The 26,972-nt window shown below is 37.6% G+C and overlaps 2 protein-coding genes across 3 annotated transcripts in view; both read left to right on the top strand.

Annotated features, from left to right (window-relative positions):
* The window catches only part of GPR149 (G protein-coupled receptor 149), a gene marked incomplete at both ends in the record, with an annotated part of 58,096 nt that extends 49,013 nt beyond the window's left edge, over positions 1-9,083 (top strand). Inside the window, one exon of the mRNA XM_080916417.1 lies at positions 8,511-9,083. Coding sequence (XP_080772543.1) covers positions 8,511-9,083 — 573 coding nt within the window. The remainder of the gene's footprint in view (positions 1-8,510) is intronic.
* Positions 9,084-19,188: 10,105 nt separating this feature from the next.
* DHX36 (DEAH-box helicase 36) overlaps positions 19,189-26,972 on the top strand; it is a 55,171-nt gene continuing 47,387 nt past the window's right edge. For both annotated transcript variants that reach the window (XR_013974998.1, XM_080915485.1), the window contains exons 1-3: positions 19,189-19,436; positions 23,317-23,441; positions 24,344-24,578. Coding sequence is in view for 1 of the 2 variants with exons in the window: in XM_080915485.1 (XP_080771611.1) it covers positions 19,218-19,436; positions 23,317-23,441; positions 24,344-24,578 (579 nt within the window). In the remaining variant the exon portion in view is untranslated. The remainder of the gene's footprint in view (positions 19,437-23,316; positions 23,442-24,343; positions 24,579-26,972) is intronic.

Here is a 26,972-nt window from a genome sequence, read left to right as displayed (position 1 = left end):
ATTACGGCCACCTGGATCTAGATCCTCCTTTTCCATCTCCATCCTGCTTCTCCCCGGAATCCCTTTTCCTCTTCCTCTTCTGGTTTTCTAACCTTCCACCTGCTTATCTCTCCACTGTCAAATCACATATAACCTTAATATAAATCTACACATGCCTTCCATCAGCCGGTAGTTCATAGTTACTAATACATCTATGAGCTCTCTGTTGGAGTCTGTCTGCTCTGTCCTTATTGTACCTGTCCCTAAACCTCTATGTCTGAATCTGTGCCTTTCCCTTTGTCTGTCCATGAAAAGGATTTTGTTCTGTATTTGATGAACAGCACAGAAAACACAGTAAGGAGGAGAATGAGGGATTCTTTACAAAAATTCTTAGCAGATTTTTTTAAGGGAGGAAACTTAACTCATCCCATCTGACTCACAATGGCAGACAACACTACAAACCCATGCAATTGAGCTGTATCTACGTTATTTGTCAAATGTATGGTAGATATTGCCTTTAAAGTTGCTTTCAACCTCTTGGCTATTTTGAGGTAATGATTACCATAGCACGCACATTCATACATACTTCATTCTGGGTTAGGGTCAAGGAAGAGTACATAATTTAAGATAAAAGCTAAGCATCTTTCTTAAGTTGTAAAGGCTGTTTATATGAGAAATCCAAGGCAAGTATAGCTGGCTATATTGTTCTCTTAAAGGCAGGTTAAATTTAAATAGGCCAAATACACAATAGGAGAGCAGGTTAAGTACACAATCTTTAAAGAGCTTAAGGGGGTATTAGTAATTTTGCTGAAAGGCCTGCCAAAAGTTGTCTTTGGAAGAATGGTCAAAAAAGATTTTCATAAAACATGTATCCCAACATTGTTCTGTGAAATAGACATTATCTTAATACACATTTCACTAACAATTGAAGAAAATACATACTCTGCTTTTGTTAGATGGAATTTTCTTAAAATAGTCTACGGATTAATTAGGACACATTGATCCATGGGTCATTTTCTTATTCTTGCTGATTTTCCACTTTGGTCTCACTTCTTGGTACAGTGTTACAGTCTCCAGCTGTAATGGATGTAAATGGATGATGGACCATTTGCTCATCATCCTTCAGTGTTGCCAGACCTTATCGTGTACTGCACTGCTCTGTGGTTCACTGTGTTCATCTTAGAATTTCTATGTCTCCCTCATTGATTGATCCCTTTATCACTGTATAACAATTTTTCATGCCACTGCAAGTTTTCTTTGCTCTGGGTTCTACACTTTCTTTTCTCTTAAGGATTCATTATTTATATCTGTGTATGTGTGTCTCTGTATGAATTTGTATCACAATCTACTCATCATATTATGGTTGCAGTTAAATGAATTGTGTAATCTAATTACTTTGAAACCACTCTGTTGCTCACCAGCTCTCCACTTGCTTCAGGTCTGTCTCAAAAGTAGATAAATAGGTACAAGATAGATAGATAGATAGATGATAGATAATAATAATAATAATAATAATAATAGATAGATAGATAGATAGATAGATAGATAGATAGAGAAAAGCAATTGAGAAAGGTCCATCTCCAGATATATGCAAACACACACACACAGACACACACATAAATACACACGCACACCAGATTAAAAGAAAAAAAGGCATAAGACCCAGGCCTCATGTCTGGGAAGGTAGTCTTTGCCACACATCTTTTTATGGAAAAGTCTTTTATTAGAGGTCTTTATTTTCTTCCCCCACTTTTTTTTACATTGGTTAATTCTTCTGAGTCATCACATTTTGGTTCACTAATCAGAGATAGAAGTTTTGCGGAGCTGGGAATGTGAACATATGTGAACTTTATAATTACTGAATTTCCCTAGACCAAATTTTTTAAAAAATATATTTTCTCATGAGTTTTTATATCTGATTTTTGTTTATTTCCTGATATGTCTATTCCAGTTTTCCCAAACTGCTCTAAGTCTGTTTGATTTACACTCCTCAATGTATATATCTTTAAAGGCCAAAACTCTCTTAAAATAATCAGAATTAGATTTTTAAAAACATTTAGATTAGTCATGAGTCCGTGATACTTCACAACTTCTGATTCAGATAACCCATCACCAACTGTGGCCTTGGGTAAAATGATAATCTTTCCTGCTGTAATATGCCTTGCTTAAGTTGAATAATTCAGACAAGCAAAGAGAAAGCTTCACCTTGTTCAGATAGTCATGTAGAGAGAGGCTTTTTATATTATAATTTCACCCTGAATTCACCTAGCAGCTTATTGTGAAAAAAGAAAAGGCATTCAGTGTATCCAAGGTCGGCAAGTTTGAATCAATTATCACCAAAGATTATTTGTGCTAATGTGTTTACATGGCAGGCTCTCTTCTTCTGAAGTATTTATGAGGTTCAGAATTGCTTTTCACTTCCAAATTAAAAAAAAATTTCTCCCAACCACCCACACTCCTGAGCAGTAAAGAGTCACCATTATTCCCAGGCAAATGCTAATTCTCTCACTTTAAAATAGTAAGAAAGCACAGACTGTAAAATGAATAGTTCCAGGTCATTTAAATAGATTATTCTGATTGTGCAGTAAAGTTGATATCTAATTAAGTTCCATACATTTTAGTTTTATTTTTAAAAAAATTAAGAGGATCTTCCTATGCACCTATAACTAGCACCCCTTATTCCGCATGGTCAGAATACAAAAATATATACTGGACAGTAATTCTGCTTTTTTATTTGATTTAAATTTGTATATATATAAAACAACACACCCTGTTATCTTGCTATTCCATACTTGTTTTGAGCCAGGGACTTTGTTTGTGATGAAGACTGGTCTCAGACTCATGATCCCCTTCCTCTACTTGCTGAGCTTTGAGCTTACAGGTCTTGGTGCTCATGTCCAGCTACTCCACTTATTTTGAAATAGCATCTTTATCATATACTCTACCTTGTTTCTTGGCTGTCCTCTAATAGCTAGATTGTTTCCACATTAGTATGTGGTACATACTCATAAGCACATTTTCTTGCTTATTCACAAGCTAATACATTTTTCACAACACAAAGGAGAGAATTTCATGTGTATTTTTGTTTTAAATAGGTATTTAGTCATTATCATCAGACTTGTAATACAACTCATCAAAATAAAATATTGTCTCTCTTCTGTTTGTGTTTGTAGATTTTTATTATTGTGACGTTGTCTTGGCAGGTTTTACAATTGTGCTATTGTTTGGAATCAGACCTTCTTATTTTAAAGATTGTTTGTAAAAATGTTTGTGTCTGAGAGTTTTTCCTGGTGTGTGCTTGTTCTTCATGTGCATGCCTGATGCCTGTGCAGTCCAGAAAATGGTATTAGATCTGAGTCCCTAGAACTTGAATTATATAGAGTTGTAAGACACTGTGGAGATGTTGGGAACCAAACCTGGGTCCTCTACAAGAGCAAATACCCTTTAAACACTGAACCGTTTCTCAAGAGTAGAACCTTTGAAAAAGATGTTTTGATTGGCAACAGCTACCAAGTTCTTAGTTTTACTTACAATCCAACCACTTCACTAGAGTCTGTCATTAGGTCTGTCTCAGATTTTCCTTTTCTCTAGAATTTCTAAGTAGAAAACATGTGTAGCTGCCAGTTGTGTCCTTGTTTCTTCCTGCTCAGGGACTGAGTTCCCTATCAATTTTCCCTGGATTGCAACCCACCTAGAACCTTTAGAGAAGTGCTAGGAATCATCAGTGCCAGGGATTTACACCATCTTTGAGGATGTAATCTGCTTTGGGAAGATTCTCAGGTCTCTCTTTCCCTTGCTTGAACCTAGGCTAACTTCCCTATAAGCGCTGAGCACATCATTGCACCTTGGACTGGGTATTGTGTGTTGTTTTAGTCTACCGTCTTTGCTCTGGGATCAGCCGCCACTATCCCTCACCAGGCTCCCCTTGAATATGTAGACAAAACAGACACAGACAACTGGCCTTTTGTTACATTGCTGGATGATGTTATTTCCCACCTGGAAAAGCATGCCCTTAATAATATTTTTATCTCAGCTTCTCCCAGCCTCCCTAACTTCAGTGGCTAGTCCTACCTAAACCCTGTCAAACATCCCTGGCTACTAGCCTGTAGTACTGGCCACAGGCTCTAGCACTCCCCAGACCTCACATGGTTGCTGTGTTCTTCTTCTGCCAAAGCACGGCAAAACTCTTTCTCTCCTCCCTGTGTCGGCCTTTTTCTTCTGAGACCAGGAAGTCCCACCTATACCTTCTGCCCAGAAATTGGCCCCTGGCTTTCTTAACTGACAGATCAAGAACCAACTGGGAAACAGGACCTTAGCATCAGCACTGCCCCCTTCAGTTAGGGTTGTTTAGGAGGTTGTTGTTTGTGGGCTCTTAAGGCATGAAAACATCCTCACTTTGATGTTGCACATCAACCACCCTACCCTTCACTACTAATAATGACTCAGTCCATGTTCTCTATTCTATTAGTAAAAATTCCTGGTAATTTTACTGAGATTGTCAGCTCCTCTCTTGTATCTTTCAATATCATAGTTCTCTTTATTCACGATTTCATTTTCTATAGCCTGCAATGGTATTCTCTAACTTAAATATACAAGTTCTGCTTAAAGGGAACGAATAATTATATAAAAGATCCCAGATTTCTATAGTTTTACTTGAAGATTTACAAAAAAATATATAGTTGTACAAATAAACTCGAGACTTGTCTAAATTCAGCTCAAGGAATGCACAGTCAGAAAGATTAGATTGCCAAGGTAAGCCTGAGTTTTAAACTGTATCTATAAAATACATGTAAAATTTACCACCTTAATAATATTTAAATGATCGCTACTTGGCTATATGAATATACTTAATGTATAATAATTCTAGTAATTTTGGAGGCATTGTTTTGTTTTCTGTAGCATCTGTATCATTGTACTTTCCTCAAACAGTAAGTTCTAAGTTCATATACATCGTCTTCAATATGTACTTTTATGTATTTTCACTGTAGCACCTCAAGGTTTGAGTTTTTACTTGCATGAATTCCTGCATGAGTGATGCTGAGCATCTTGCTGTGTGTGTCCTGGACACCTTGGCAGCTTCTTTTCAGAAATTCTATCTGGGCTCTTTCTTTGCACATACTGCTGCCTGATTTTTTTTTTTTTTTTTTTTTTTTTTTTTTTTGGTTGTTGTTCTTATCTCTGCTTTTGCTTCTGTAGCTCTCAGATGTAGACTATCCATTTGAATAGAAATGTTCAAAAAATTAGCTTAATAACCCAGTACTTTGAACACTATTTCAGAAAAATCAGCCTTCATACTTATCCAGACTTTGGCAATATCTAATTCTTAAATGTGAATCTGAATGAGCTATCATCCTCTAACTCAGTATGTGGATTTGTCAAATCAGATGATGAAGACATCCCAATCTCATTCACTTTAAACATTTTTTTCCAGGTAGGAATGGATTTATTTCATCTTACAATTCTCAGGAAACACTTCCTTACTGAAGTAAGTCAAGGAAGACACTCAAGACAGGAACCTGCAGGCAGGAACTGAACAGAGGCTATGAAGCTATGCTGCTCATCATGCATGCAAATACACACACACACACACACACAACCCTAAATAGACAAAAATAAAAATAAAAATAAAAACTGTGAGAGAGTCATCTTCCCAGCCCCAACAATTAAATTTTCTGACTGTATAATGCTTTAGGAAATTTTGTATTTAAAAAAATCAGAAATCTCTCTTGTTGGTTTAAAACAACCCCCCCCCCCTTTTTTCAAGATAGGAAGATTTTTAGGATGACCTTTTAACTCAAGACTTTTCAGGCCCACCCCTGCCCTCTGATAACTGTTTAATACCAAGCATGATAACAAAAATATTGATGTCACTGCATAGAGTGGGTGCAGCCTTGCTTTGATGTAATACAACATACTCTTATGTGTACATGGAAAGCTAGTCTGCCTTAATCTCATGCCACTTTACATTAGGAATAAGAAGGTCTTTTAATGATATAAATCTTTTCTTAACATTCAATATTAATCTGAAATGCCACTCCTACACAAACTACCCCTATCAGCAGTAGTTACTTCTTGGACCCCAGAGGCCTTGGTTACTAAGTCAATTACAATATTTAGAGTGAGACATTTATTTCTTCACACCTTTCTAAGCTTAAATACTTAAAAGATCTCTGAATGAAGAGCACATTCCTGCACTCTTAATGTGACCTTGGTTCTTGTACAGTATAGACACTTACCAAATGTTTACTAAATAGGCAGATACAGGACTTTTTATCATTGCCAAAACTGCCACTATTAAAATAATATTCTGATAGAGTAATAGAGCCAAATTGTGCCACACTTCCTTTTCGGCTTTGATCAATACCATAGGTGTAAAGTTGATGAAGTTCTTTGCCTCCATAGACAGCAGAACCAAACTTTATAGCACAAGATTTCAAGATTCTTGATCTACTGGGGTGAAAACCCTGAAGTGAGCATCCAAGGTCCCCTTATACAAAAACAAAATCCAAGATTTTTTTCATAAGGAATAATAGAGAGGTCTCATATATCACAGGCTTTATTTTTCATGGTCATTAAATTAAAGGAAAAAAAGGCACAAGAAACAACCCATGTCAGGGGTTTTGGGGGTCCACTATTTACTGAATGACTAGCAATTAACAGGTATGGGAGAGGCTTTGTATCTACTTATGTACCTACTGGATAGATAGTTCCAAAACTTAAGGTCACCTAGCAAGTGCTCAACTCTGTGGGACACAAAACAAAATGCCATGAATATAGGAAAGAGATTTGTGAAGAATAATGGAGGCTGGCAAAGGTGGGAGAGAGCAAAAGAGGGCATAGTAACTAGAATGCATTATACATATGTATAAAATACTTTAAAATTTATTAACTTCAAAAAACAACTAAAAAACTCCATCTCCCAAGAAGTTTAAGGTTCATTCCCATAAAAAGTTCTTTAACCATGGACTGAAGAGATAACAGTTAAAAGCCCTTGCTCTCCTTGCAGAGGAGAAGTAGAATACAGTTTGTAGCATCCACAAAGGGGAAGTTTAAAACTAGCTAAATTTGACTTCTGGAGGATTGGATACTCTCATCTGGCCTCTTCAGATGCAAAGCATTCTATATGCTGTACATACGTGCATGCAAACAAACTCATTATATTTAAGAATGTTCTGAAAAATGTTCAGCTATTTGAAATATTTTGTTTATATATATTTTTTTTTCTCTAAGTAGAAGAGCATCACATTGTTTACAAGAGTAAAAAGCTAGTCTTTGGCTTTTTCTATTTAGTCTTGCTGGGAACAGATACAAAATCCCAGACCTTATCCCAGAGAACAATTTTCCTGGAAGGGGGACTTTCAATGCCAATGCTGAAACGGAGTCAGGAAAACTAAGAAGTCTGATCATCTTGACCTGGTAAAATTCATGTAGGCAAACCCAGCAATCCAGCAACTTCAGGTTTTTGCTTTTGTTTTTCTCCGTTATAGGTGTATGTGTAAAAGTATCTGTTAAGTCGCCCCTCAACTTATTTCTCTGGACCACAACATCTTTTAATTTGGGCAATGCATTTCAAACTTTCCCATGCAGTAGATTCAATGTGGGACTTCTTAAGTATAACCTTGGACAACTTGAGGGTAGAACTTTCAAAATTTGCCATTTCCTACAAGCTCACAGGTAATGCTGAGCTGATCTGCTGTGGAGAATTCCGAGTATTTGCATTTTACTATGTACCTCTAACACGAACATGTAAGCAGAAAGAAGGTCAGTTGGAAGTATGAAAGAACAACACAGATTATAGACTTTTATGAGAACCAAGTTTCTTTTCTTTGTTTTCATTTCTGTTTTTATTTTTTTAAACACCTGTTAGTGATGCTTCATAGAAAGAGGTCTAAACTTTGGGGAAGATTTTTGCAGAACCACAGAGTTCTCTATCTATAATTGAATTCACCTTAATGGCTGACTTCTCAGTGGAAAAGCAAACCCATTTGTTTCTTCTTGGAAGTAAAAGTTGAATGATCCTTTGCACTTAAATGTGTCTTAGCTTGCAATTACTATCCTTTCTGGTAGGTACACTAATGAGGGGAAGAGAAAAAAAAAACAAAACACTGTGTGCTGATAGCACAATCCACATTTCCTATGATCTATGAATGCTTTTCAATGTAACTGAATTTGTAGAAGAAATATAAAAGCAATTGCACACTGTAAATATGCATTTAAGTTACATTAGAACCCTACTTTTGGAAAGGAACAGCTGTCTTACTGCTTCTTATCGCCACACTCATTTTGCTCTGCACTGTGAAAACATCTCTTGCCCTCTCTGAAGTTACTTCCCTCTCTTAAGAGTATTTGACCTAGGAGAAATTCAGCTACGGAAGCAGAACTTAAATCTCATTTGTAAGTAGTTTCCAGAGAAATGGATCTGAAATACAAAATTGACCATTCTATCGCATAAAATAAATTTCTATGTGTTCCACTCTAGACTTGATTTCAACACTATAATCATTTTGGTTTTTGTCTTTTTTCCCCCACAGCGTTCTGGTAGTGGGTTGGCTATTCCTATCTGTGCGTTCCAGGGGACTGTGTCTCTCCAAGCACCAACTGGGAAAACCCTCTCTCTTTCTACTTATGAGGTCAGTGCAGAAGGGCAAAAGATAACCCCGGCCTCTAAGAAAATAGAAGTCTATCGATCTAAAAGTGTTGGCCATGAGCCAAACTCAGAGGACTCTCCCTCCACATTTGCGGACACCAGCGTAAAAATACACCTGGAAGTCCTCGAAATTTGTGACAATGACGAGGCTTTAGACACCGTGTCAATCATCAGCAACATCAGCCAGTCCTCCACAAAAGTTAGGTCCCCTTCTCTGCGCTACTCACGGAAGGAAAACAGATTTGTCTCGTGCGATTTAGGAGAAAGTGCCTCTTACTCCCTCTTCTTACCCACAAGTGATCCTGATGGTGACATCAACATCTCTATCCCAGATACTGTGGAGGCACACAGACAGAACAGCAGGCGGCAGCATCAAGAGAAGGATGGCTACCAGGAAGAGATCCAGTTGTTGAACAAAGCCTACAGGAAAAGGGAGGCAGAAAGCAAGGGTAATTAGGAAGTGCTGAGTCTAATGGAGGCTAGAAGGCTCTGCAACTGCACAATTTACCATAATCCCGAGACTAATTTCTCACTTCCTTCTAATCATATGCTCACATACTTTTCCTGGTTGTCTAGTTATTGTTTTGTGGATGACCTGCCATAGTGCATACAAAAAGTGCATTTCACATGTTACTTAAAGATCATACACTGTGGTAATTGAACACTTTTGTGTCTGATTTCTAAAATCTTTCTAAACCAAATCTTGACTTAGTTTGATATTTTGCCTGTGTGTCTAATGCATGAGTTTTTGTAAACGTGCTGCTTTTTACTGCAAAAGAGAAAAGAAATGTTCTGGCAATAGAAAACAAAAATACACCAAAACCCTGAGTTGTATTTGAATACAGATTTGTATCTAGCCAAAGGAGCTTATTCTAGTTTCTGGTTTAGCCTTTCATTGGTCTAGGAAGTGTAATCTTCTGTAAAAAGGCAAATTAGCTTCTAAGTAGAACACGAAATATGAGTATTCCTAGTATATCATTGTTTCATTGGTTGTTATAAAATACAAGTAGTTTAGGAAGTGGTTCTGTTTGTCTTTCTTTAAATGAAGATTGTGAGAAATTCTGTCATGAAAGTTCTGGGAGGCACACTAGCACAACAAGCTTCCAGCTCAAGCAGAGGAAGACCCCCAAGTCTAACAAAACACTACTGTGCTGAAGACTGGGAAGACTCGCTTTGCTTTTCTTGATGCATAGAATATCTTACTTCAAATATCATTGTAGATTATGTACTTTAAGTGTTTTTCTTTAAAAAATGTATTATATCAAACAATGAAACAACTCAATATGTGTATCACTGAATGATGGCAAGAGTTATATGGCAAGATTAATTTTTCAAAAGACCTTGTCAGCACACTGATAAATGTATATTTTAATTCTAATCATTTGAAATTGTGTTATTCTAATATTTCCATGGATATATTATATATGTTACCTACATATTTATTTACAAAAGTCATTGTTGTTTTATGTACTCTTAGACTGTGATTCCTGCAGTTCAGGCACATATATTGTTTACAGATTAAATGAATTATATTTAAAATAGTTTGGTTTCTGTTTCATTACACTGAGTCAAAACTCTTAAAATTACTTCATATGACCTTTTAGATTGTTTTGTTCTCCAGAGAGTATTTGTCATCAAGAAAAGATACTTTGAAACGAGTACCTCAACATGAACAAACAAGCACAGAGATAAATACGTGGTAGTTGTTATGGCTCATTCCTAAATTTCCAGCGTTTGGGAGGAAGCACAGGAGAAGTGATGTAGGTTTGAGAAAGCCTGGACTCCTCAGTGCGTTTCAGACCTTCAAGAATAAAAAGTAAGATGCTACCGAAAACTAAATTTGAAAAATCTCAAGAACAACCATAAAATTCTAATAAAATGACCTCAAGGAACTTTTTCCATCTGTCATAACTACTCACTGTCTCAGTATGTAAATTTAAGAAAAGGTAATACCACTATTTATATTTGTAAAAGCAAACCTATAATAAGGCATATCCTGTAAATTTAAAGTTACAGAAATTCTTATTACAAACATACTTGATTTAAAAAAAAAAAACCACCACATCTATTGAACAATTGGGCAAATTTGTCTTCTTAAGCATAAACATCAAATGCCTTAATAAGGAAAACATAGAGTATAGCTTGTTTAGTAGTCTTTCCTAGTGTGCATCAGGAGTTCAAGGTTGTTCTCTATGACACAGAGTTTGAAGCCAACTGTACTGGCTTGTTTTGTGTCAACTTGACACAAGCCAGAGTTTTCATAGAGAAAGGAGCCTCATGAGCTTCATGAGATCCAGCTGTAAGGCATTTTTTCAACTAGTGATCAAGGGAGGAGGGCCCAGCCCATTGTGGGTGGAGCCATCCCTGGGCCAGCCCATTGTGGGTGGTGCCATCCCTGGGCTGGTAGACCTGGGTTCTATAAGAAAGCAGGCTGAACAAGCCATGGGAAGCAAGCCAGTAAGTGACATCCCTCCATGACCTCTGCATCAGCTCCTGCTTCCTGACCTGCTTGGGTTCCAGTCCTGACTTCCTTTGGTGATGAACAGCAATGTGAACAGTGTAAGTGGAATAAACCCTTTCTTCCCTAACTTATTTCTTGGTCATGATATTTTGTGGAGGAATAGAAACCCTGAGTAAAACACCAACCTTGTATACATGTGATCCTCTGTCCAAAGAAAGAAGTCTTCATGAAAAAGGAAACTTGAGCTGGGTGTGGTGACATAATTCTTTAATCCCCTATGTGAGAGGCCAGCAATTTCCAGTCCAACCAGACATGGTAATGAGACCCTCCTCCCAAATAAAATGATAAGAAAGAAGAAATGAAGGAGAGGAAGAAAATAAACAAGCAAGCAAGAAAGAAAGATCAAATCAAACATTTTAACAGTGTTTGTAAAGGATAATTTTTGGCAAATCTAATTTTCTGTTTTAAATACAATTTCTGACTATTAGGGAATTTTAAAAATAACATGATGAAAATTTGATTGTAAGCAAATTGTTTTTAGCAGGATAGAGCATTTAATGACAAGATGAAAATCAGGGCTCGGGAGATTAGATAACAGTAATATCTAGATTTCTGACTATCTCCATTTTCTTTTAACTGGATAGGCTGGAAGAACCAAAAAGTAAAAAGTAAACTATATTCCCATTTAACTACCCTTGGTTCTTTGGTGATACAATGAATATGCTTTTAAATTGATACAATTTAAATTAAAGAACAGTGGCATTAATTATCTGAGCCATAATTTAAAAGGAAATGTGTTAAAAATATGTAACACATGGACTGTGGAGACAAATGGTTCAGTGTTTAAGAGCACTGGTAACTTTTGCAGAGGACCTAGGTTGGATTCTCAGCACTCTCACATCCAGTTCTGGGGATCCGATGCACTCTTTTAACTTCTTTGAGTACTGCATGTACATACATGGTGTAGAACTATACACGTGGGCAAAACACCCATACACATAAAATGAAATTACATTAAGAAAATAAATGGTAACACTTAGCACTTTGAGGCATCTGTACTGAATTTAGAAAACTAGTTGTGTCACACAGAAGCATATATGTAGCATCCAAATCCTTGTAAGGAGGGGAAAGTTTAGTAACACAGGCCTATTGAAGTTAATTTACTCTTCAGAGTGGTTCTAATCACAAACCCTCTTTTGACACCAGGAGTATCTTGATATTTTCTACTACATGTAAATGTCTTTACTTATCCTTGTAGGATAAAGTTATAAAATTCTCACTATTATTGAACAGTAAATTTCAGCATAGCTTGTCTCTTTCGTCTATAAACTGAAACATCTGAAGATAGAACTGGTTTAATGTTAGTGTCACCATCTGGTGGTGACTTCTACCAGCTGCAGACATTCAGTGCCTGTAAAGATTGAATAATTTAAACATAAACTATATAATCTCTGATACTTCTGACTGCTGATCTTGTTAGAGGTGATTCATTTTAAAGCAGAAAGGCATGCTGTGTTTCTCAGAACGCAAGGGGTACATTGGCTGTACATTATTTTAAAGGTCCTCTGATAAGACATTCTTACAATAGATTTCAAAAAAGATTTTCTCGGAATTTCCCACTTACATCGTTCAACTTATTTTATCCTTTAAAGTAGATGACTATTATATATCATAAACTGTTCTAAGTAATTGATATCAAAGTTGTAAATAAAAACAAGGCACATACACAAATATACCTTTGGCACGTAAGTTAGTGTATAGAGTCAAGGTTAGTGAAAAGACCCCATATAACATTGCCTCTTCCCCTCACCCCCCATACCAATTTTGCATTTGGAAGAGTCTCTAAATCACTGTGGGTTTCCACAGTTCATCAGACAGACTCATACATACAATGCATAGGTGTCCTCTATTACCTGTGTCTTACTGTATCATCTGCTGGACAAGTCTCCCTGGTTTCTGGACAAGCCAAACTGCAATAAAATGGGTTATAGTGAAAAGTGTAGGTCTTCTCATATCAGGTTGATCACATGAGGACGTAAAAAGAGTGGTGTCTGTATTGTGAATAGCCCATCAGATTGAATTCCTATGATGCATCCCCAACAAGGATTCAAATGAGCTTCCCACACAGGAAAGAAGTGACTCCCTGGGAGAAAAGTACAGTAGAAATTCTACACTTGGAATTTTTCCTAGATTTCACTCTACTTCTTCCTCTAGCTGATTCTATTTATGCATTTTCCTATTTTAATTTTTATTCTGTTGTTAGAATTTATAATGAATTCTTTGAAAATTTGTACATGTGTATGGCCCATTTTATTCATAACTACCTCAACTTCAACATCCCATTCCCCTGGATCCTTCTGAATAGATTAGCCCCTCCTCTGTTCATGGTTTCTTCATTAAAGATAAAAATCCACTGAGTCCAGTATTTGCTACTTATATGCACAGGTTGTTGGGACACATATCCACTAAGAAAGGTGACTCCCCATGTCCCAACAACCATCAAATGTCTTTGGCTGATTTTAATCTACATTTCAACATGAAACTGTAACTATAACAGCACATCTGTTCAGATGACAGATACCAGTTTTTAATTCCTATGGTGATCAAACTTAGATATGAAAAGACCTAATACTTTCACTACAAACCACTTTATGACTATCCGAAAGAGAAATCAAATGTATTACTTGTAAGTGAAAGAAAATGCCTTCCCAGGTCTGGGCTTTCATATAGAAAAAGGTAAAAAAAAAAATCTGTGATCAATGTCCTTAATAATGTCTCAGCAACAAAATGTAAGTTGCAATTATTCTGCCTCTAAACTCTTTGCTTAAGGAGACTAGAAGACTTGGGGTGCATGGCATCGGGATGTTAACCACAGGTTTGAACACTGGCCAATCTGAAGAGGATATTTTCACATTTGAGGTCCTCACTTCCCAAATGATCTGGCTTCTATCAAGTTGATATAAAGCTCGCCAATACAAATTGTTACTGCAAAACTTCCCCCAGCTCTTGAACAGTCAGAATGGATGCATATGCCTCTTTATAGCACACCGGAGATAAAGAGGCAAGAGATGTTGCTAGGTAACTAGAGGTTACTGTGATGGAGCCACATACCACACAGATGAAGTCAAGTGAAATTTCTGCCTGTAAGCTAACAGGGAATAAGAGCCATCAGAATACCAGTTACAGAAACAAGGTTGAATTAGCTGAGTGCAACCACCAGATTCTGATGGTCAGTGATTCACTAGCATAAATCTCATTAATGAACTCAGATATGCTATGAACCAACAACTCTGGGATATAAAGCACACCCATGCAGGAGTTGTTTTCTACGGTAGCGATCTTCCAGATCTCTTGCATAAAGCCTTATTTTAAATAAAAGGAAAAGCCTAACAGAAAAACCTCATTCATAATGGCATGAAAGAAAAGAATTAAAGGTTCTCTGTTTTTCAAGGAGAATAGTAATAATAACCCTCATTTATGGGCCTTCATACCAACCTGTAAATAGCTGAAAATGTTGACTTAAAGGTTTTGGAGCATGTCGGATATTCTGACACCAGCTAAACTATGTTGTGTCCATTACTGCTACATGCTGTGATTCTGTGTGGCTCAGTATTAGGACATTCCAATTCTGAGTAGACTGAAGGATGGAGAGGTGGGTGTTTGTGGAAGTGGACACCAAATACTGCTGAGGAAGACAGTATTCTTGGCTGTTGAAAGCACAGGATTATAACATTTTCTCCTCACATTAGTCTGGATACCAAATTTTACTTATTAGCAATTATGTTTTTTTTTTTTTTCTGGAACATCTTCTAACTATGAAAGGGGAAAAAACTACCTCTTTGTTCAGTATTTGAGGACATGCAGATTAAACTGACAAAATGAGTAAGCAACATAAAAGGTGCACCTAACTGCATCCTTATGAAATTTAAAGAGAGAGGGAGAGAGGGAAGTAAAGCTTATCATGTACTGTGGCCACTACAATCGGAGGTACAGCAGCAAAATTAACATGATAGTTTTTCCCTTCTTCACAATTTTACAAATATATTAATTTCCATTATGTATCTTATCAATCTCAACATAAAATTTTCTTTTCTTATCAAAAGAAAGATTTTCATCCTTTCACTTAAACTACACATCAAGCCTTCCTTTTGGTGTACATTATTACCATAACTATTATGGTAATGAGCATAAGTCAAAGTTACTACTAAGTTAAATAATGGCTACTTGAGTCCAAGCAATGCAATGCCACTATAGCTAATCTGATTAACTAAGTTATGGGAAACAAAGGGCAGGAAGCCCCTATCACAGCCTAATAAACTTTGTCCACTCCCAACCCATTTCTGCACAGGAACTGTATATCTAACTTTGGGCATGTAGATATATAACACAGGTAAACAAATTAAACACCACGAAGAAATAATACTGATATTTATCATAAAGCAATCCCTTGATTTGGGAGGGTAGTGCACACAGGTAATTGAAACACTTGGGGCTGAGGGCAGGAGGATAAAGAATTTAATGCCATTTTCCTCCAGGGTAAGATCCAGGTGAGGCTGAGCTAGGTGAAACCTTGTCTCAAGAAAAGAAAACAAAACAGTCAGTTCTTTGTAATACACGATACTTTTACCATTTATTAAAGACAAATGCAAACAGGTGAACTAATGAGAAAGATGTGTTAGTTTATTTTTACATAAATAATTAACTATTCACTGCAGATCATACAGAATTTTCAGTGTTTTCCAGAGTTATCAGTATGTTAACTTTATAACAACATTTCACATAAATACACAGTACAAAATGGAATAAGTATATTTAAGGTTATTTCCAAAATTGTTTGAAATTCTGTGACATCCCAAGGCAAAGCTACTTAATAATTTTTTAAATAAAACTCAGACCAGCAATTCAAACAGAAATTTAAAAAATCAAATATTCTAACACATTACAGTTTGAAGATACACAAATTTAGTACAAAACACTAAGGAATAAAAATAGCAAGTGTTAGTTTTCCATAGTTAAACTATTATTTTTCTATAACAGCTGTATGCTTTTATGTGTTTTTAAGAACACTGAATTTCATAGCACACCTCTGGTGAAAATTAAAACCATGTGGCTCAATCACTGTACTACTTGATAATAAGTAGCACAAGGTACAAACCTGAACCCAGGTGTTTTAGATAATGTTTGCTAGCATTGCACAGTGAACGCATGCACATCACAGTGTATGTATGTTGATGCTCCAAATCAAAACTGCAGTGGAACATGTGCTGGTGTAACAAAACCACCTTGCCTTAATTGAGATGCATGGTTTTCAATTAATTTTGAGATGTTCAATATTCAGTCATTTGTTGCTAAAAATTTCATAGTATTGACATTCTGTTACATGACCTCAGATGGGGTTACAAACCAGATGAGGAAGCTTGAGCCAACAGAACATAGATAAAACGAACAAATTCATAATTTCAGGTACCACACAGAACACAAAGGACCAGCCTTGGAATTTCATCCCACCCAGTAGAACAGCACACAATTTAAAACATTATGACTTCACTCTGGGTTTTCTAGTTAACGGTTTGGTTCTACAATTGACCACCAATAGCCAAAACTATGAAAGTAAACGCAGAAGATAGGATTGTATATTTACCTTTAAATCAGATGCCTAAACAAAATAGAAAACCTTTGGTGAAAATGAAAATCAAGTGGTTCAATCACTTTACTACTTTATAAGAGGTGGCAGAAGGCATTGACTAGCCTTGCTAATAAGCAGCACATGGCTTCAAGTCAGTCTGTGAATCTTAAACTGTGCTTTATATTTCTCAAGTGTTCTGCCTTGAATTCTGGAACATATGATTGTTTTATGTTATTACATAAGGTGGTTAATAAAGACAATTATTACTATTGTTATTTCATTTATTTACATTCCAGTCATTGCCCCCCCCCCAGTCCTCCCTCCCACAGTTCCTCATTCCATTCTCCCTCCTTTTTGTCTCTAAAAGGGTGTTTCCCCTCCACCCAGTCTTAGCCCTTCCCTGGGACCTCAAGTCTCTGGAGGATTAAATGCATCGTCTCTCACTGAGGCCAGACCAAGCTGACCTCTGCTATATATGTACCAGGAACTTCAGGGCTAGCCAGGAACTATGCTTCTGGTTGGTGGCTCAGTCTTTGAGAGCTCTTTGGGTTTGGGTTAGTTGAGAGTGCTGGTTGTCCTGTGGGGTTGCTCTCCCCTTCAGCTTCTTCAATCCTTTCCCTAATTCAACCATAGAGATCCCCAACTTCAGTCCAATGGTTGGGTCTAAGTATCTGTATCTGTCTCAGTCAGGTGCTGGTAGGGCCTCTCAGAGGATAGGCATTCTAGGTTCCAGTCTATAAGCACATCATAGAATCAATACTAGTGTCAGGCCTTGTAGTATTCCCCTTCCCCCCATTAGATGGATCCCAGGTTGGGCGGATCATTGGGCCTCCTTCCCTTCAGTTCCTTATCCATTTTTGTCCCTGCAGTTCTTTTAGACAGGAATAAGTCTGGATCAGAAATTTTGATTGTGGGTTAGTAACTCTACTTGAGACCCTGTCTATCTACTGGAGGTGGGCTCTTTGAGTTCCCTCTTCCCACTTTTGAGCATTTTGGCTACAGTCACCCTCATTGAGTCCTGAGAGTCTCTCACCTCCTGAATCTTTCTAGAGCCCCCCCCCCCCACTTCTTATCCCCAACGCTGCTTATTTCCATTCATTCTCCTGGTTCTTTGGGCTTCTCTCCTGCCCCCCCACTCCTTCTGTTCTCCTCCCCCCTCACACCCAGGTTTCTTACTCTGCCTGCTGAGATTCTTTTCTTCTCCCTCCCAAGTTGGATTGAAGTATCCTCACTTGAGCCTTTCTGCTTGTTAAACTTAAGTTCTGTGGGTTTTATTCTAGGTCTTCTGTACTCTGTGGCTAATATTCACTTAACAGTGAATAAATGCCATGCATGTCCTTTTGGGTCTGGGTTACTTAGATGCTCAGGATGATATTTCTATTTGCATGCAAAATTCATGATGTCCTCGTTTTTAATAGTTGAATAGTATTCCACTGAATAAACGAACAACATTTTTTGCATCCATTCTTGAGTTGAGGGACATCTGGGTTGTTTCCAGCTTCTTGGAATTACAAATAAGGGTGGTATGAACATAATGGAGCATGTGTCCTTGTGGTATTGTAGGGCATCTTTTGGGTATATATACAAGAGTGGTATAGCTGGGTCTTCAGGTAGAACCATTTCCAATTTTCTAAGGAGTCACCAGATTAGACACAGATAACCTGTGCTGGCCTCAAACTCATTATGCAACTAAGGATGACATTCTGATTTCTCTGTTTCCATCTTCTGCTTGCTGAGATTACAGGCCCGCACCACAATACCATTTAGACTGTTTGGGATGGAAGCCATGACAGGCAAGTACTCTTAAATTAAAACTGAGCTGAGACACCCAAGCTCCAGTAATAAAGATTTTTTTTTTTTAAAGATTTACTTATTTTATGTATATGAGTGCACTGCATCAGTCTTCAGAAACACCAAAAGAGGGTATGGGATTTGATTACAGACATGTCACTAGGAATTGAACTCAGGATCTCTAAGTAAAACAGTCAGTGCTCTTAACGACTGAGCCATCTCTCCAGCCCTGGTATTAAAGACTCTTTTTAAAAAGGCATTTGGGTCTGTTTACTTATTTGACTAAAAGAGGCGCCAGAAGGTTTCTAAGAAATACGAACTTCTTTGGTCTTTGAGTAGATAATGGTCGATGGTTTTGTTAGAGATGTACTTACTATCCTTGGCTTTGCAAACAATTTCTAGGTTTTTAAGAAAGTAGTTAAAATTCACTCAAATGTCCACATTTTCTTAGGCTAGCTTAAAATCCCGCCGTCCCAAGGACTCCCACCGGGGAGCTAAGCTTCCGGCCAGAACGGGCACAAAATCTTCACGGAGGGTCACACTCTCTGGCGCCGCCCGTGACGTCACCGGAAATGTCTGCTTGTGACACTCAACGGCCGGCCCTCTCGCGCTGGACGCCGGAAGCAAAGCACAGGGGGATGTGCGCCCGCTTCCGGGTCTGGACGCCATTTTCCGCGGTTCAGTTTCGCTAGTGCTGCTAGTCGTCTCGGACAATGAGCTACGACAATCATCAGAGCTGGAGCCGCGACGGGGGCCCACGGGGCTCCGGCCACCAGGGCTATGGCGGCGGCGGAGGGAGCCGGGGCTCCGCCGGCGGCGGAGGGGGCCGCGGCGGCCGGGGCCGGCATCCGGCACACCTTAAGGGTCGCGAGATCGGCCTTTGGTACGCCAAGAAGCAGACGCAGAAAAACAAGGAGGCTGAGAGGCAGGAGGTATGGAGGTTCAAGTTCGGACGAGTTTGTTCGGTGCTCCAGCCGACCCTGACTCTTTCCTGGCGTTTGCTTGAGCTAGATGTAACCTCTGCCGAGCCCCATGTAACGGATGTCTGACGGTCGCCCTATGGGTTGGGCCTCCGACCCAAGCCATCACTGCTGCAGCCAATGGGTGCTCTGTTTAAGGACACGAGAACTGAACTGGGGGTGAATGCTAAATTCAAATTCCAGCACTAGCAGGCCTTATTAGGGGTTGTCATCATTTAGAATACTTACTGTCACTTAAGTACTTTACCTGGAGTAGCCAGCAGAAGCAGTAAAGCATTGTAGATCTTTGAGAAGAAAGTAGTTTAGCTAATAGTATTAGCATTTAAACTGAGTCACATCCTCGTCCTTTTCCCCTTTCTGTTCTGAATTTTCTGTTGACTCCTCTTTTCGACTTAACGTCCTCGAAAGGAAGACAGATGCTATAGAGAAGTATTTGGCTAATCTCATCAAGGGATTGTCGGTTTGGTTTGAATCTTGAAGATCTGTAGTATAGGAATCATCGTGTTTTCTTGTTTTGTTTTGTTTTCCCTGAGACAGGGCTTCTCTGTGTAGCCTTGGCTGTCTTGAACTTGCTCTTTAAACCGGGTTGGCCTTGAACATACAGGTCCACCTAAGTCTGCCACCCCCAGTGCTTGGGATTAAAGGTGTGCATCGCCAAGCCAGCAAGCATAAAGTTTTTGGAGTGGCCTATTCTAAATAAACACATTAACAGAATCTTTAATTTTTTTCTTACCCTGTTTATACATGGATTTTGAATGCTGAAGACCTTTGCATTCTAATTGGGGGAAAGAAATACCTAAACAAGTTTAAAAAGTGGGTGTTACCTCTCTGGATGTATGCAGGGCACACTTGTGCATTGGATATTGGTGCTTAGTCCAGGCTAACTGTGTACTCCTAGCCCTCTTTCCATCCCGAGTGCTGAGATTTCATATGTGCACACCTCCAGGCTAGGCTTTTATTAGTTGACCTCTTAATCCCAACCCCATCCTCAAACTTCCGTTTTCACAAATGTCAGTGTCGTTTATTCACTTGCCACGTGGAAGTGAACATTGATTTTTCTCTTTCATTTTGGTAAATCTGTTTGCTCTGCTCTCTTGCTTATCTCTGTAGCAATTATGGGTCAGACCCCTAAAGTATTCTTTGAATTATAGACGCCACCCCGGCCCCGTGATGGTCTCTTAAAAGGTGGCCTGTTAAATGATCTTTAGGTTTTATTCTTTACTTCCCAACTTGTTCATTGAAGCTGTGCAGCTTCTGCCTCTCCTCAGTGTTTTGGGGAATCATGTGATCTGGCTGTGACATAACAGGCTTCCCACCTTGGGTTTGATCTTTCTGAGCTCAAGCTCTGAGTCTGATATAATCATAGTCTTGGCTAACATTTATTATTTATGTTCCTTATTATGTTTTATAGCATTATCCTCTCTAAAATAAGTCTTCAAATTATCTTTAAATGTGTTTTTCTGTTGATATAATTTTTTCAGCACTTAATATGATTAGCTTAATAGGATTTTGTCCTAGAATTTCCATACCGTTTACATTAAAACAAGCCTTAACCTTACAAAACGAAAGCACTCTAGTGGATCTTGATAGTTCTTTCTGTATATATTTATAACAAATTTAATTTTCGAGATGCAGTTTTGGTACCTAATTTATGGAGAAAAGGTGTGCTAAGGGCCATAGACAAAATGTTGTATTTCTAAATAGAGAATGTGGACTGTCTGTTTAAATGAAAGTATCTTAAAAGACATAGAGAATTTGACATTATTGGGCATGCAAGTGAGAATTTCTGGATGGTTCTGATAACCTAGAGCAGAGATTCTCAACCTTTCTAATGTTGTGACATTTTAATAAAGTTCCTCATGTTTTGGTGACTCTGCCCTCCAAAGTTAAATTTATTTTCTTGCTGTCTTGTGACTGATTTTGTTTTTGCTCTTGTTATGAAGTGTAATGTAAATATCTGTGTTTTCAATGGCATGTGGCCCCTGTGAAAGAGCTGTTTGACCCCAAGGAGTAGTTGAAAACCACTGGCCTAGAAGCATCTTTACTAGAGTTAGCATTTAGCATTGTAAGCACCCATGCATACATCGAAATAAGGGTACATAATGAAAAGAATGGCCTAGTTCTGAAGGCAACAGATCTAGTTTCTCAAACTTGAGTATGCATAGGACTCACCTGGCACCTTGTTAAAGCATATGACTGGGACGGACCAGAGTCTACTTTTCTAACAGATTTCCAGATGATGCCATGTCTGCTTGGTCTGTAGATAATTCCTGCTGTAAAATGTGCTACACAGATAATTAGAGGAAGAGAAAACTGGGAAAAACAATCCAGGGTGTAATATCCAGAGGTGGGGAGAAGGGTGTGTAAATTGATATTAGCAGGCAGTGCATGGATGTCATAAAGACCTTGATGAATTCTGGAGATGGGTGAGTTAAACATTGCAGTAGGGTATTCAGATATGGAAGGATGTGGAACTGGGCACTGGATGTGGAAATGCAGTAGGCTTGTTGGTAACACTGAGAACTAGAACATAGCTTTAGGGATGGGGAATTTGAAGGGATGCTTTTACTTTGTATTCTTGGTGAAGAGGTTGGGCATTTAATGGATGCTGATTTGTGCTGATTTTCTGTTTGGGGCCTTGAGTGTCAGACCGTTTGAGAAGTTCTACCATTATTTGATGGGAATGGCTTTTCTATAAAGTCTGTAGAGATCCAGATTCAGATTTCTGTTAATGATTAGTACAATTAGGAATCTCATCATTGTTTTAATTGACCCAAAAAGGTCCTCTTTTGACCTTAACTATCACATAGACATAAAAAGCACAGTGTCCATCTTCCTAAATTCCAGTTAGATAATCCTTAATTCCTAAGGTTTCTTTATTCTCTTTTTAAACTATTTTATCTTTCAACTAATATGTTGGCTTTTTTTCTTCCTTAAGTTCTTTAATCTAATAGACTCTTATTTTAACTAGTCTTGATTCCCCATTACCTGTGAATTCATGTACACATTATTAAATATGGATTACAAACAAGTTGAGGCTTGCAGGATCATAATTTTGGAAGAATCTTTTGTTAAACTTCCTATATAAAGTGAAAGTCTCCAAAGAATTGTTTGGCATTTGTTCGTATTTGCATTGACATTTAATTTCATTTTATTGCTGCATGTTTAGGGTTTCTGTAGTCTCTAAAGACTCAATCTTTGCTAGTTCTGGTCCTCATTTTTATCACCTGAAAGCCCCTACTGCATTCGCCATCTCCATTGAGTACCCAACAGCTCCCTATGAAATAAACCTTCAGAATTTATTTGGCATAACAACCGTCAGGTAGTCATTTACCATTAAAATACTATTTCTAATTTTCAGCTTTTTGGGTCACATTTTATTTTTGTTGATTTTACAAGAAACTTTGTTGTCAGTATTCATTGGCTTTGCTATTAATTGAATAATACTGCATGCTGTTCATGGCATAGTGGGTGAGATTTATACACTTTTCAAGATCTGTTTAGAGTGTTTGGGTTTAGATTATTGGACATTAGTAAGCATTTGGAGGTGGGAACTAAGGAAACGAAAGTAATAAGAAGAGACAAAAAAGCTCTACTTGCCAGTCATCTGTAGAGCAGATTTTGTAGACACATGGCAGGCTAAAAGGTCTAGCAGAACACATAAATGTTGCAATGGATTTCACCCAGAGGGCAAGAGTGGGTAATTGTAACTTACTTGTACAGATGTTGAACATACAATACTTTGCCTTTAGTTTCTAATCTTAAATATAAACTAATTGTATGCATGTTTGTATTAACAGATAAGACAGACTGTTTCTTTTTTACAAAATAGAGAGCTGTAGTGCACATGGATGAACGGCGAGAAGAGCAAATTGTACAGCTGCTAAATTCAGTCCAAGCTAAGAATGACAAAGATCCAGAAGCACAGATATCCTGGTTTGCTCCTGAGGATCATGGGTAAAATAAAAAATATTCTCATAAAGAATAGCAAAATGTAAAAAAAAAAAAAAATTGTTGTGACATTGCCTAAACAAAAACAAAGTAACAATAGGAAAATACAAAACAAAAATAGTATCCTCAGTCTCTTCATCAAGTTTCACTTATTCTTCTGGTATTGTTTTTAGTGCTGAGCAAATAAATTTGAAGAAAAAGTTATTATTATTATTTTGAGAAAGGATTTCTCTGTTTAGTCTTATCTGTCCTAGAACTAATTCTGTTATAGACCGAGGTGGTCTTGAACTCAGAAATTGCTTGTCTCTGTCTCCCAAGTACTGGGATCAAAGGTGTGTTCCATCTCACCGAACCCTAAGAAAGAAAACTTGTCGATAACATGTTCCCGTAATGTCAGGAGTGGGTGTTCTGTGTCAGATATTGGTACTTATACTTTTTACCTGTCATCTTCTCTTTCCAAAATTATTCTTTGGGGCAAGTCTCCATAAAGTTAAATTGCTGCTGTTTCAGAAGGTTGCAGGAACCATATCGTTCATAGAAAAATTAGAAGTGCTTTAGGAGCTATATAATGTGGCTTGCCATGTACATCTCACAAGAAAAAAAGGGCAGCAGACAGAAAAACAAGTAAAATAAACCAAATCCTTGAAAATCGGGATAAATAAGTGACTATTGTGTGGATTTTAACTTTTTAAAAGTCCTCAGGGAATAAATTATCTGATAATATCCATTTAAAAGGACAGAAAAATTTGAGTGTGTTATAGGAATCTAAGCAGTATTTCATAAATGTATTGTAGTGTTTTTCAGTGTTGGAGATTTTGAAGTATTTAAAGAATATGATGGCTTGTTTTGTTCCAGGTCCTGAGTAACTCTTCATCTGATCTTTTTCTCTCTTTATTCTGTGATTATAGGTATGGTACTGAAGTTTCTTCAGAGAAAAAAATAAACTCAGAGAAGAAACTTGACAGCCAAGAAAATAAATTGCTGAACCAAGAAAAAAAGACATTTAGGACCACAGACAAATCATACATTGACCGAGATTCTGAGTATTTATTGCAAGAAAATGAGCCAAACCTAGGCTTAGACCAACAATTATTGGAAGATTTACAAAAGAAAAAAACTGACCCTCGGTATATAGAGATGCAGGTAATGTAAAACAATTTGTGAGAAATCTGTCATTCTTGTCCTTTCCTTGAAGTAGGTTTGTGGTTGAAGGTTAAGTGCTCAGTCTAGATTTGTGAGATTCCTCAACAAGATGCCTTCTTGGGAAGACTTTGTTTGGTGGGAGAGAAATGTAGAGTGGAAAGCACAGAGCCTGTGTGGTGTATCTTATTGACAGATGCTTATGTGCTGAGAAGTGTTTGGGAATGTCATTGAGAACAGTTTTCTAGGCCAGTTTAGTGACAGATCATGTGTCCAGACAGGTACATTGTCAGAATTATGAAGTTTCTTCCACCTCAGGCTTCCTTTCTCTTAACAGATGATAAAAGTTAAAATTTCAAAAGCTAGATAATGATTCATTTTATGTTTACCAACATTTCAGTATATTGCTGCATCAAGGACTGAAGTTTTATAAATTACTTCAGAATTACCTGTTTTGACAGATAAACTATTTAAAGTCTTCTTCCAGTCAAAATGTAAAATTAGATGATTTCTGTGTGTTTTAGACGTTAGATGTTAGAATCTTCAAATGTGCAGAAATACATATTTAGGGGAGTATTGGTTTTCCTGGTATCTGTATCTTGTAAATATGTAGTTCTATTTTTGAGCAGCAAAACACTGGAAACTGTGAGAAAGGTCTAACCCCTTAATCACTTTGATCAAGGTTGAGTTTTCTGTTATAGATTGGCCAAAATTGTCCAGGGCCCAAATTACCACGAGATTACCTCTTTGATTACCACGAGAAGCAATATGATTTGGACATTGATGAATGAGACTTAATGAGGTCACTTAATTCAGAATCTTTGGCTGGGAGAACTTTTATGTTATGAACAAAGAATTGGTTACTGTCCATTTGCTTTTTATAAGGCACCAAATTCAGATGGGTGGCTGATCTAGCATTTAAAAAAAATCTTCCTTTTTATCCAGTCACTGATCAGTGTTTCATTTCTATTAAAATTTAGGTATATTTACAATTCAATTTTTTGTTGGTCTGAGTGTGGAGGCCGAAGATATCAGTCCTTAGAAATCACCCACCTCGGGTGTTTTTGAGACAGGGTTTCTGTAGCTCTCCCTGGCCTTTAACTCCCAGAAGTCTGTCTGTTTCTGCCTCTTTATTGTTCAGATTAAAGACCTGTGCTACCATGTCTGGCCCCTCCTTGGCCTTTTTGAGAACCAATCTATTCTGGAGCTCAGCAAGTGAGCTAGATTAGCTGGCCAGCAAGCCCTAGTGATCTGCCTATTGGCTTTCCTAATTCTAACATATCACGCCACTTCTTGTTTCAAATGTAAGTGTTGGGGACTGAACTCAGGTTTTTATACTGGCAAACCAAGCACTTTATCAGAGTTGGAATTATGGCCCTATCTGAGAATGTTCTGAAGAGGAGGGCAGTGTTGCGGCAGCAGCAGTGGGGCAGAGGTAGGGGTGGTTAGTGTGCTTGTGAGTACAGGTACCAATGGGGGCTAAAAGAGGGATTCTCTTGAGCCAGAGTGACAAGCAGTCAACAAACAGCCTGGGTGCTTGAAACTGAATTCAGGTCAGGGTCTCTGGAAGAGCAGGAAACGTTCTTAATAGCTGAGCCATTTTTCAACCTTTACTGATAAATGCAGTTTAATCCTTCTTGGTAATCACAGTATTCTCTCTCCCTCTCTTCTTCTCTCACCCCCCCCCCACCCCCCCCGCCGCACATGTGTGTGTTGGGACAAGGGGAGAGATATACTTACAGAGAGCAGATATTGATGTTGGGTGTTGGGTATCTTCTACCTTCATTTACGAGACAGAGTCTCTAACTGAACCTAAAGCTCATTTACAAACAGGGAATATGTATAAAAATTTGAAAGGCAGTAATAAAAATAATAGCTTATACATTTAGATGACTGTATTTGATGATATGTATATTAATATCTTTTGGTATTATGAAATAATTTAAAAATTTGTATGAAATACATAGTAGCTTTTATTCTAACCCGAAGGCTCACTTTAATTCATCACAATGACTGTTTTCATTTGTGTTACTAAAAAACAAAAACAAAACCTTACCATAAGTGTGGTACTAATGTCCAGAATTAGCTAGAATAGTTCTTAATTTAACTCTTATTCTTAATATTAGTTTTAAAATTAAAGTTACTTTTGTTTTTAATAAGAAAGATGTTAAAACTACCTTGTTTCTATGCTGCTCAAGATTTTTTTAATCTAATTAGTATCAATTCTAGTATGTTTTAGTGTAGGCATAGGGTTCCAGAATAATTTTGAAAATTCACAAGAAGTTGTTAACATCAGTCAAATAATTTGCTCTTTTTGTTATTCCATTATCTGCCAAATTGTATATTTGACAAAAAGCTGTGTGTTTCAAAAACTGTTACATACATACGTACATATAT

Source organism: Micromys minutus, assembly GCF_963924665.1.
Source record: "Micromys minutus genome assembly, chromosome: 4".
Lineage (NCBI taxonomy): Eukaryota > Metazoa > Chordata > Mammalia > Rodentia > Muridae > Micromys > Micromys minutus.
This window is presented reverse-complemented; position numbering and strand designations above follow the sequence as displayed.